This window comes from Equus przewalskii, chromosome 16 (genome assembly GCF_037783145.1).
Source record: "Equus przewalskii isolate Varuska chromosome 16, EquPr2, whole genome shotgun sequence".
NCBI classification, from domain to species: domain Eukaryota; kingdom Metazoa; phylum Chordata; class Mammalia; order Perissodactyla; family Equidae; genus Equus; species Equus przewalskii.
In genome coordinates, this window is record NC_091846.1 from 28,292,131 (window position 1) to 28,305,319 (window position 13,189).

General features: G+C 35.2%; 1 protein-coding gene across 3 annotated transcripts in view; it reads left to right on the forward strand.

The window, feature by feature from the left end:
• VWA8 (von Willebrand factor A domain containing 8) overlaps positions 1–13,189 on the forward strand; it is a 358,168-nt gene that overhangs the window by 40,043 nt on the left and 304,936 nt on the right. For all 3 annotated transcript variants that reach the window (XR_011527880.1, XM_070578403.1, XM_070578404.1), the window contains exon 4: positions 199–309. Coding sequence is in view for 2 of the 3 variants with exons in the window: in XM_070578403.1 (XP_070434504.1) it covers positions 199–309 (111 nt within the window). In the remaining variant the exon portion in view is untranslated. The remainder of the gene's footprint in view (positions 1–198; positions 310–13,189) is intronic.

Genomic DNA, 13,189 nt, shown 5'->3' on the forward strand with positions numbered 1-13,189 from the left:
GAGGAGAGATACTTAACATGTTTTGATTAATACTGACTTTATTGCATTTTTCTTAAAGCTGAGACTCAAAACGTTTTAATTGAGAATTGTATTTAATATGCTCTTCTCTAGGGCAGTGGCATTGTCAGATAACTGGCTCCAAAGCATATGTTTGGAATTTTATTTTATTTTGGAACAATTTCACTCTCTGTTCTACAGGAGCTGACCCAACGGGAGGTTGAATACATTGCCCTGTCAAGAGACACCACTGAAACCGACCTCAAACAGCGTCGAGAGATCCGTGCAGGCACGGCGTTTTACATCGATCAGGCGAGTTCTTATCACACTCTGACATGTGACTGTTTACTCCAGGTCTATATGAAATTGATTTTTGAAGTAGAGAGTAGCTAATGTAATAGTGAAAGATAGATGTACTGTGCTCTCTCTAGACAGATTTAATTTAGATTTTTGGTTTCCCTGTTCTTGGAAATGCCTTCTTGTTTAGTACTAAATGAGAAACCGTGGGTAAAATTAATGATTCTAAAATGTTAGCTAAAGATCAGTATGCTGATTTCTTAATTTTCACTTGCTTCCTACTACTTGCCTATGGAAATTTGATTTTTTAAAAAAGAATGAAGGAGATTTTAATATAGGAAATTCTCTAGCACACTTCTTAAAATAGTCTCAATCTAAAGGTCAAGTAGGTAAAAGTGAATTAAATATAGTGAAATAAAGTATATACTTCGGGGAACTACAGCTTTTTTGAAGGGGGTTTCTTAGATACAGATTACCAATGAAAGTACTATTTTTTTGGGGGGGGGGAGAAGATTAGCCCTGAGCTAACTACTGCCAGTCCTCCTCTTTTTGCTGAGGAAGACTGGCCCGGGGCCAACATCCGTGCCCATCTTCCTCTACTTTATATATGGGGCACCTACCACAGCATGACATGCCAAGTGGTGCCATGTCCACACCTGGGATCCAAACCGGTGAACCCCAGGCCCCTGAGAAGCAGAACCTGCGAACTTAACCACTGCACCACCAGGCCAGCCTCGAAAGTACTATTTTATGAATATTATAATGAAGCTTGTTACACATTTCTTCAAATACCTTGCTTAAAATATTAAATATTGTTCTTCATTAGTAATACCTAGTAGAAAAAAGGGCAGAGACTTTAAATAAGCAATTCATAGAGAAAACATTTCAAATGTCCAATAAATTCATGACAAGATGCTTGACCTTGTGTACAAAAATAAAAATTAAAGCACTAGCGAGCTATTTTTCTCTCACCTATCAGATTGGCAAAGATTAAAGAATTTGCTAATGTCCATTGTTGATGAGGAAGAAGAGATGAGGAAACAGCATTGCTGTTGGTGGGAGCATAAATTGATGCAATTTGGAAAGAAAATTTGGCAATATCTAGTGAAAGAAAAGAAATACATTTGGACCCAGCAGTTATGTGTCTGGCAATTTTTCTTCCAAATATTATTTACACAAAGCATGCAAAGTTATATATACAAGGATGTTTATTATAGCACAATTATTATAGCATAATTATAGTTTATTATTATATTTGATATATAAAACTGTACATGAAAACTATAATGTACATTTAGGAGACTAATTAAATAGATAATAATAAGTAGAATTCTCTGTAGCCATTAAAAAGAATGAGATGAGTCTATTTGTAGTGATAGGAAAGAAGTCCAGGATATATTAAGTGAAAAAAAATGAAGTTGCAAGACAGTATATATAATATCCCATTTGTGATAAAAGAAAAAAGAAATGTATAAATGTGTCTACATTGAAAATTTCCAGAAGGATGCACAAGAATCAGTTAGCAGAGCTTACCTCTCTGGAAAAATGACTGCATGTCTGGGGTCGGGTGAGGAAGGAACTTCCATAGTCCTGTAAATTTGAAGCTTTCCCATGAGCACATTATTACTTTATAATTAAAAGAGTATAATTGTTAAAAGAGTATAATTGTAAAAAACACTGAGTGGAAGAATTTTTGGATACTAGGATGTTCACATTGTCTCATAGATTACTTATTAATTACAAAAGGAAAAATGTACTTAAAATGGAGAGATTTGACCACCACTTTAAACAATGGTGATAAACTTAGCATCATATAGTGGGAAAATCTGAGAAGTTCAGATTTCCAGTTGTTAAAAAGTAATTCTTCGTGGGTGAAGCACACAAGTACATTTTAAATCCATTTTATTCACATAATGCCAAAGGTTCACTTCATAGATTATTTCTAACTACAAATGGGAAAAAAATCTACCATTACAATGCCTGTTTCTTTTCTGGACCCCCTGAGGATGAGAGTGAAGAGATGAGAAATGAGTTGGGGTAGTGAGGAAGTGAGGAGAGGAATTAGAAAATGAGACAGCCTAAGTAGAGGTGAGGCGATTGGAATATCTGGGGATTTTCATGACAATGAAAGAAGTGGCTTTGTTTGGTAGAGTTTGGATTTAAAAACATTTTTTAGGGCTGGCCCGGTGGCGCAGCAGTTGGGTGCGCACGTTATGTTTCAGCAGCCTGGGGTCTGCTGGTTGGGATCCTGGGTGCGGACATGGCACTGCTTGGCAAGCCATGCTGTGGTAGGCTTCCCACATATAAAGTAGAAGAAAATGGGCATGGATGTGAGCTCAGGGCGAGTCTTCCTCAGCAAAAAGAGGAGGATTGGCAGCAGATGTTAGCTCAGGGCTAATCTTCCTAAAAAAAAAACTTTTTAAGTGAATTTTATATCTGGATTGATTGTCGCAATGCAAATAGGAAGAGAAAGTGGATTTTTATAGTTTATTATTTTAAAGACAGGTTAAAACTTTGGCTATTCATAAATCTCGAAAATTAGGTTGTTTTAGGTAAGTAAATTTATTGACTAGCTAAAGCTTTATTTCTTGAAACATGAATAAATTATTCAGATGAAACTCTGTAATATTATCTACTCCCTGCCATTCTAAAAAATGTATTTCCAGATGATATCTATTTTACAATTTATAAAATATTTAAAGTGCAACGTAAATGAATGGTAGTATTTTATACTTTTATGTTTTATTGGTGAATCCTACTCATTATGCTGAACACATTTATTTAGGATGTTATAATGCACTGACACCTTCAGAGCCTGTGATTGAGTTATAGGAATGTTGGTCCTTTCTCTAAGTTGCTTCACACTATTTACTGAGATTGTATCTGATTTTCATATTTTTTCTTCCATCTCATTTCCTAGCAGTTAATATTCCTTATTGTTTGCTTGTAGTCAGATCCCATCACTTCCTTGCTTAAACCATCCTATCACACCGAGAATAAAATCCAAACCCTTTAATATGGCCTATAATAACCCTACAGGACCTAATCTTGTCTTCTTCATCTGCTTTCCCTCCTTCCCTTGCTTTCTAGGCTTCAGCCACAGTGGCCTTCTTGTTCTCTTAAAAATATGCTTTCCAGATTCAGAGGCTTTGTACTTAATATTCCTCTGCTTGGTATGATCTTCTCCCAGAGCTGTATATTCCTGCCTCCTCATCATTCAGATTATAAATTCTGGGCACATTTTAGCTGAAGTCATCACTGATCATGCCCATCCCCTTTCCGAGTGTCCTGTGTTGTCATATTACACAATGTAATCTTCAGAGCACTTATCACTACCTGAATTTACCTGATTATTTCTTTGTTTCCATGTTTATTGTCTGTCCTCCCCACTAGAATGTAACTATCTTACTTATCTCTGGCACGTAAAAACTTTCTGAAGTATAGTTGACACTTACATTTTTTGATAGATTTCTCCTTTGGATAATCAACCTGTTAAAATTTTAAGTAAATTAGAAATAAATAAGCTCTGAATAAGACCAGAGAGTTTTCCTATGGAAAGAATATCTGTCTTTTTGACATGTGTTTTGAGTCATCAGAATGATAACTTCCCATCTGACTTCTAGAAAGATGAAGTTGCCAGTTGATTGCCAGCTAGTCATATGTTTGTTAGACTGAAAGCTCTTTATATTTATTTTATTTAGAAATTCCTTTTATTTATTAAATATTCTTAACCATTGAATTTCATGTCTGGGCTCAACGGAGAGGCAGTATCTTCATTTACCATCAGGTGATGCCTGTGACCTAAGTCAGCCAACATAGATGAAAAACTACCTGTGGCCATCTGGTGGGTGCTGGGAGAAAAAGTTTGGAGTTTTCAGTGTGGTTGACATTGTATGCACATATGGCTGATGTCCAAGTAAACTAATTGGCATTTCAGCTGGAAACCTTGGCAAAAATCCCAAATCTGACTTGGGGATCATGGCCATTGACCTCTTCACTTATTTTCATGCAAGATTAAGGATGACTGATGATAAAGTCAGAGGTTAAACTCAACTGCTGCTCTTGAAGGTCAGAATGAGTTTAATGATATATAGTAGGGAATTTGTTCTTTCAAAATAATGCTTGTTTTCTGATTAATAAAGTTATAAATTCTCATTTTGTATATATATATATACACATATATATTATATGTGTATAGTATATATATACACACTAGTGTATATATATAGTATTTATTAATTAAGAAATATTTATTGAAATGACTGGTATGTTTCAGGCACTATCTAGGTGCAGTGAACAAAAGAAACAGAAATTCCTGTTATTATAGAGCTTATGTTTTAGAGTGGGAAACGAAATAAATGTGGTAAAGAAGGATGGTATAATAGCATAATTGTTATGCTGAAGAGCATAGGGAAGAATATAAAAATTACTTATCTTCCCCTTCAAGATGAACAGTGTGAATATTTTTCTGTATTTCTTTCTATTGTGCCTATATGCCTATCTTTTTAATAGTGTATAATAAATAATTCTTATAAAAATTGTATACCATGTATATAACGTTTTAGAATCTGTTCTTTTAAAAAACCTGACATTTTGTCATGAACATCTTCCTGTGACATTAGATATGCCTCAGTCTATGCCTCAATTGTTGGTCATTCAGGTCCTTTCTAAGTTTTTACTGTTATAAATAACACTTTGGTGAATATCATTGTATTTATATCTTGTTATTTCTGATGATTTTTTAGACTTGAATGCTAGAAATATAATTACTAATCAAAAGGTCAAGACATTTTTGAAAGTCTTGATATATATTGTCAGTTGCTTTCCAGAAAGGGTACTCTAACTCACTCTCATCAGGGCACTATGAGTGATTGTGTCATGGATTCGTGTCAATATTGAGTATTTCCATGCGTGTACTTTGCCAAATTGATATGTTTTAGTTTGCTTCAAAAATTACTACCCAGGCTGGACCTTTTTTATGTTTATTGGCTATTGCTTCTGTAAGATGTCAATGAATGGAGTGGATATGGAAAAGGAGAGAGATACTGATGAAATAAATAAGTTATAGTCTGTTAAGAAAATGTTGACGTTGACACCATGCTTGTCCAAGTAAATGTTTGCCATAACTTATCAACTTGTTGATGTGAAGATAATTTAAATATTTTTTATGCAGTTGCTTTGCAGATTATAAATTAAGCTTTTTATAAGGAATGATTTGTTAAAGGAAAGAAATATGAAAATTTACATGAGTGATATTATGATGCCCATGGAGAAATAAGGAGACTAAGATATTTTGCTACCACGTTAACTTTATTTTGCCTCAGAAGATAAAATAACCTGAATAAAGCCTAAGTCACTGATATGGTAACCCTTTAAAAATTAATCACTGTCCTTATTATTTTTCTTACCTTACTTGTTGATGTTCTCATCATTAATTCTGTTTATTGCCATGTTACTACAAAGCACTGGAGAGGAAGGTTTTTAAGTCATTATACAATTGCTTGCATTACTCAAGGATAAGCAAATACAAACTAGCTAAGCTACAAATAAATTACATTTAGGTTTTATGTCTGGTTGAGAGGAGACGCTCTTTATCCTCAAGATAATTTAGGAAGTAGAAAGCCAGGATGGGGAAGTTTAAATAATTTTCTTCAACTTTTTCTAAGCCAGCAACTCTTTTCCCAGTGGAATTGTGTTAATTTGTTTGACAAGATACTGTGAAGTTCCATAGTCTACAATATATATTTAATATTAAATATAAAAATGCCTTTTTTTTTTTTTTTCGGTGAGGAGGATTGGCCCTGAACTAACATCTCTTGCCAATCTTCCTCTTTTTGCTTGAGGAGGATTGTCGCTGAGCTAACATCTGTGCCAGTCTTCCTCTATTTTGTATGTGGCATGCCACCACAGCATGGCTTGATGAGCGGTTTGTAGGTCTGTGCCTGTGATCCAAACCGGTGAACCCTGGGCTGCCGAAGTGGAGCATCCAAACTTAACCACTATGCCACTGGGCTGGTCCCTAAAAATGTATTTTAACAGTTACATACTATTTTAATGTATTCTCTTCTGCTTTGGATTATTCTTGATTCTCTCTCATTATTAATAGGAAAAAAAATAAAGATTAGGTTTTTTTAATGCACCCTGTAAATATTCAGATCATCAAAAGCAACTCTTAATAAGTTGAATAATAGTGCTATTGATCAGAAGATGAGATTTTTATCTTGTCTAACTGCCTTTTACCTATTTTAGCAAATAGGGAAAAACATTTACTTGTAAACTTAATCCCTTTTGTGGATGCTGAAATGTAGTCACTGTTAAAACTACAAAGTTGTCTTTCAGGGGCTGGCTCCATGGCCAAGTGGTTAAGTTCGCGCGCTCCGCTGCAGCGGCCCAGGGTTCAGATCCTGGGCATGGACATTGCACCGCTCGTCAGGCCACATTGAGATGGCGTCCCACATCCCACAACTAGAAGGACATGCAATTAAGATATACAAGGTGTACAGTGGGGGTTTGGGGAGATAAAGCAGGAAACAAACAAACAAAAAGATTGGCAGCAGTTGTTAGCCCAGGTGCCAATCCTTAAAAAAAAAAAAAAAGGAAGATTGGCAACAGTTGTTAGCCTAGATGCCAATCTTTAAAAAAAAGGAAAAAAAAAAAAAACAAAAAAACCCCACAAAGTTGTCTTTCAGAAGTTCATTCATAAATTATTTGGAATTTTTGAAGCATCTCCTATACAAACAAGGCTATAGAGAGTGACTGAATTCTGGTACTTGCACCAGACTCTGTGCAACCCTCTTGGAATTCTGATTGTCACTTGGACAGCTGGAGAAGGTCTCTCTGTGTTTACCCTGGCCTCTGTGTTAGAACTCAGGCTTTGGCTCCTTACAATGTTGTCATCTTTCTCAGGCCAACTCTTATTTACTCATAATGTTAAATGTTTGACAAATTTATATAAATCATTTAAAAAAATCAAGGGAGATAAAAATAACTTGTTTTTCAGTTTTATTGAGATGTTGAGATTGACATACAAAAACAACTTTTATTGAGGAGACGTCTGTTGTGCTAGGTGCTTTATATGATTGCATTTAATCCTCAAAACACCATTAGAAGGAGATGACCTCCCCATCTTATAGGTGAAGTAACTGAGTCTTAGACGACCATGGTCATACAACTGAGAAATAGCAGAGGTGGGATTTGAACTAGAATCTGTCCAATTCCAAAGTTTAGATTCCTTCTACCATATTATTCTGTTTCCCTGAAAAAGCGATGATGATGATGACGACAACAGCAACTGCAAGGACTGTAGTATTCATAATAATAGTAGGTAATAGTTTTTTTTTAAAAGCTTACTATGTGCCAGAGCTTATCTCATTTAATCTTCACCAGAATCTTTGAGATAAGTGCCCTAGTTAGCCTAGCTTTAGAAAGAAGTGGAGGGTCAGAGAGGTGAAGTGACTGACCTAAGTCACCCATAGCACATTAGTAGTTGAGCAACCAAAAATCAATGTGACCTTATTCTGATATACGTATGGTTTTTTTGGTGAGGAAGATGGGCCCTTAGCTAACATCTGTTGCCAATCTTCCTCGTTTTGCTTGAGGAAGAGTGTTCCTGAGCTATCATCTGTGCCAGTCTTCCTCTATTTTGTACGTGAGACACCCCTGTAGCGTGGCTTGATAAACTGTGTGTAGGTCTACACCTGGCATCTGAACCTGTGAACCCCAGACTGCTGAGCCGGAGCTTGCGAATTTAACCACTATGCCACCAGGCTGGCCCCTTGTTCTGATATTTTAAAATAACTTGAAATATAGTTTTTTTCATTTTTCTTTGACTCCCTCAGTGCTGTTACACTGTAGGCATTTTGAGTCATTTGAAGCTCTTTGGAATCTATTTTCATTAAATCATGGCTACATTAATAATAATTTATATTTTAATACGTTCAACAGCTTTAAATTTTTTTCCCAGTACCACTTTGATTCTTCAATGGTTACATTGTACAATACCCTTTGAGGATATTCTCATTTAGTAAATGAGAACACAGACTTCCACATTAATTGTTTGCCTAAGGTCTTTTATCAAATCAGAGGTAAATCTAGAACAAGGGCTTAGACAGTTTTTGATTTTAGGTCATGCAGCTGCTTTTATTTTGAAATCCTTCATGTCCACATGTTGGGTTGTTAAAGCTGTGATATGAGAGGGCTGGGCCAGAAGGATCTTGCTGTATTTTTTAAAGAAATTTCTGTTTGAGAAAATTAGGTCTCTGGAAGTTCTGTAGCTTGAAGGACAGGAAAGGATCCTTATGGTTAAAATAATTTCTACTTTGAGGAATGACCACAAGTATTCATTCCACATTAAGTATGTATGCACTACTCCTTTATTTATTTTAAGATTTCATGAGAAAAATGATATGGTTATTTTATTTTAAAATTTCTCATAGAAAAATTTCAAAAAATAGGAAGCCTAACTCTCATGCTGAGAATTGAACTTGTTCTATTCTGTTCTTGAAGTGTGGTCATAGATAACTATTATCCTTCGTATAAAAATTCTTCCTCAACTTATATAACAGCATCTTTTAACTGAGTGGTTACATTTTTGTTCCATAAACACTAAAAGCCTGCTGTGAGTCAGTTTTATACCAATATGATATAAAAGACAGGTTCTCATCCATTGAAGACCTAAGAATCCTGCTGGGGAGATGAAATTGGTATATGAGAGAACTAGGAAGACCTCAGTGTTGTGGTTTCACACTTAAGTGCTGAGCAAACAGAAGGCAAAGGGAGCATCAATGCAGGAAGGGTAAGATACTTGGACCTCTGTTGGGCACAAAACTTGTAATATTTTTTTTCTCTCCAGTATCTCCAATTAAATCTGAGATTTGTGTATGGTACTTTACATTGTTGTTTTATTAGAGTATTTAGTAGATTTGGCGTTTACTGTATTCAGTTGTTTATTTTCAACGTTCTTCTCTACAGATATGATCAGATTGCACAGATCAAGTTTGATAGTACTGACTAAAGTATTTTAATCATTTTATAGACTATTTTAAGGAAGAATCAGGAAGCAAGGTGATACCTGAAATAGTAACTTATATCTGAAAATTCCATGGTTCAGATTTTGTTACCAAAGTGCATCTTCTTAAGGGTTTCTCCTTTTAGCCAGTATTTAAAATTTTTAATTTGCACATTCTCTGGGTCTGTAATCATGTAACCAAAGGACAAATTGGGAGGAAAGTTAAAAATCTTGGGTGATCCTTTCCATGTCAGTTTTTTCCTTTGATTTTTTTTCTAAAAAATTATACCATTCTTATAAGTTTATAGTTCGCTGTTTATATTCTTGTCTTTGGATTCAATTGCACTGTAAAGCATCCATTTTCATTGCCGCTTAAATTGTGTGTAAAATAATTTAATATTGAATTAATAGGAAAAAAGCCTGGGAGGATTTTTTTTATATTCTTAATAAAGTTAAGTCACATAATCATGGATCTTGATGCTAAATAGACTTCACAGATGGTATGATTCAGTCTCTAACCTCTGGCAGGTAAAATATCGTCACCTTGAGGACAACTGTCTACAGATATTGAAATACGGTGCCTGCTCCAATTAGTTTTTTTAGTAAAAATGCAGGAAGTGAATGAAGGCTCTCATTGGGTTGGTGGCAGTGAGAATGGAAAATGGTAGTGGATGCATGAGATATTTAGAGGTCACATTTGTATTTTTTTAAAAATCAGAAGTAATGAATCCTGAGTGGTAGGGAGAATCAATGAAACTTTAATTGAAATAGACATCATGTAGAGGACCTGGTTTAGGGAAGAAGTCATGAGCTTGATTTGATTAAGCATGTTGAGATTGAGCATCCCTATGGAGATGTTAAAAAGATATTTGGAAATATGACTCTGGATTTTAGGAGAAAGGCTAAGGGCACATAGTATGTTCCTCAAGAATAATGAAGTAAAGGAAGTGAAAAAGTGTTATCTATTATTGTACTTAATGTAGCGCATAACACAAAGAGTCTGCCATTTAATGAGTAATCAGTGAATGAATGAAGAGTTTGGGGAGTAGGTTAGATCTTTGCCAATGACATAAAAAATAAGAAAGGAGGAGGTAAAAAGGTCAGGAAAGAACCTTGGGAAATGCTGCTTTTTAGAGGACAGGAGGCAGAAGAAGGGCCAGGGAAAGCCAGGGGGAAAACCAGCTTCTAAATGTCCAAGATAGAAGATAAAGCACAGGGAGAATCAAAGGAAGAGGGCTGAAGAGAAGGAGAACATGAAGATCAAGAAAATGCCTGATTTTTGATGCTTTCAAGTGAGTAGTTTCAGTAGAATAAGGGTGAAAGAAGCTTATTAGAGGCAGTGCGTTTGTGGACTATTTTTCAAGAGGCTTCAGGATAAAGGAAGGGATAAAGATAGGATATTAAGCAGTATCAGGAGACTGTAGATTTTCTTAAAGTACAGACATGTTTTTAGAGAGAAGGACTTTGAAAATGTATATAATAGATGGTATAGTTGATAGAAGAAGATTTTGGAGGAGGTGAGAGGAGACGCCACTAAGCTTGAAGTAGAAAGGGCTAGTCTTTGAGAGGTGGGAATGTGTGATACTTTGTAAAAGAGAGAAATCAGAGTAGAGTACAAAGATGAAGACACAGAGGCACTGTGTGATGGAAAAGAGGAAATTGTCATGGAATCTCAATTCAGATGACTTTAATCATTATATTAAAATACTGGGCAGGGTCATGTGAAAGAGTTGAAAGAGACTTTGGAAGCTTGGCTTGGCAATAACTTTTACAAGCGGTGAAGGAAATACTTGCTAAATAGCAGTGAGGATTCAGCTAACGTTGAACAATGTAAATTTGTCACGGCCTCTCCTCATGTCTTATCACAGATTAATATAGATTATTATAGAGCTAATGGGAGCAAATGTTCCACCTCTAGAACATTATCATTGTCCACCTCAACTCATCCCATGGGATTATGAATTAAGTACTTTTTATGATAAGGTTCTTAAAAGCAGAAGCATATTTACTTGGAGTTTAGTGGTCAGATAAGAAATGGTATAGTCTTCTTATTCTCTTTCCTTTGCTCCTTAGTCCTGGAGAGGTGGTGATAGCTTTTTCAGTAAATGACGTATTGTGGACCGTTTTACAGGTCAGTAAAGCTAGAGCTATATCACTATTTTTAATAGCTGTGTAATAGTCCATCATGTTGGTTTGCCACAATTTAGTTTGCCAATCCTCCAGAGATTGGCATTTGAGTTCACATTTTTTGGCAATTATAAAACAGTGCTTTTGGCCATATATGACAGAACCACAGCTAACATCATACTCATTGGTGAAAAGCCAAAAGCTATCCCTCTAAGAACAGGAACAAGACAAGGATGCCCACTTTCACCACTCTTATTCAACATAGTATTGGGAGTCCTAGCCAAAGCAATTAGGCAAGAAGAAATAAAAGGGATCCAAATTGGAAAGGAAGGAGTAAAACTGCCACTATTTGTAGATGCTATGATTTTATATGTAGAAAACCCTAAAGAATCCACCAAAAAAACTATTAGAAATAATAAATGAATATAGTAAAGTTACAGGGTACAAAATCAGTTGCATTTCTATACACTAATAACGAAATAACAGAAAGAGAAATGAAGAATATGATCCTGTTTACAATTGCAACAAAAAGAATAAAATATCTAGGAATAAATTTAATCAAGGAGATGAAAGACCTACACCAAAAACTGTAAAATGTTGTTGAAAGAAATTGAAGAAGACACAAAGAAATGGGAAAATAGTCCATGCTCGTGAATTGAGAGAATTAGCATAGTTAAAATGTGCAAATTACCTAAAACAATCTACAGATTCAATGCAATTCCTATCAAAGTCCCAACAACATTTTTCACAGAAAGAACAAAGAATCCTACAATTTATATGGAACAACAAAAGACCTCAGATAGCCAAAGGAATCCTGAGAAAAAAGAACAAAGCTGGAAATATCACATTCCCTGATTTCAAAATATACTACACAGCTATAGTTATCAAAACAGCATGGTACTGGCACAAAGACACACAGATCAATGGAATGGAATTGAGAACCCAGAAATAAACCCACACATCTATAGATAGCTAATTGTCAACAAAGGAGCCGAGAACATACAATGGAGAAAGGAATTTCTCTTCAATAAATGGTGTTGGGAAAATTGGAAGCCACATGCAAAAGATTGAAAGTAGATCATTATCTTACACTATACACAAAAATTAACTCAAAATGAATTAAAGACTTGAATGTAAGATGTGAAACCATAAAATTAGTACAAGGAAACCTCGGCAGTATGTTCTTTGACATTGGTCTTAGCAATATCTTTGAATATCATGTCTGTTCATGCAAGGGAAACAAAGGAAAAAATAAACAAGTGGGACTTCATCGAACTGAAAAGCTTCTACATGGCAAAAGAAACCATCAACAAAAGGAAAAGCTAGCCTACCAATTGAGAGAAGATATTTGCAAGTCATATATCTGATAAGGGGTTAATATCCAAAATATATAAAGAACTCATACAACTCAACAACAATAAAACAACCCAATTGAAACATGGGCAGAGGATCTGAACAGACATTTTTCCAAAGAAGATATACAGATGGCCAACAGGCACATGAAAAGGTGTTCAACATCACTAATTATTAGGGAAATGCAAATCAAAACCACAATCAGATATCACCTCACACCCATCAGAATGGCTATTATTAGAAAGCCAAGAAATAATGAGTGTTGGAGAGGATGTAGAGAAAAGGGAACCTTCATACATTGCTGGTGGGAATGTAAACTGATGCAGTCACTATGGAATACAGTATGGAGAGTCTTCAAAAAATTAAAAATAGAACTACCATATGATCCAGCTATTCCGCTTCTGAGTA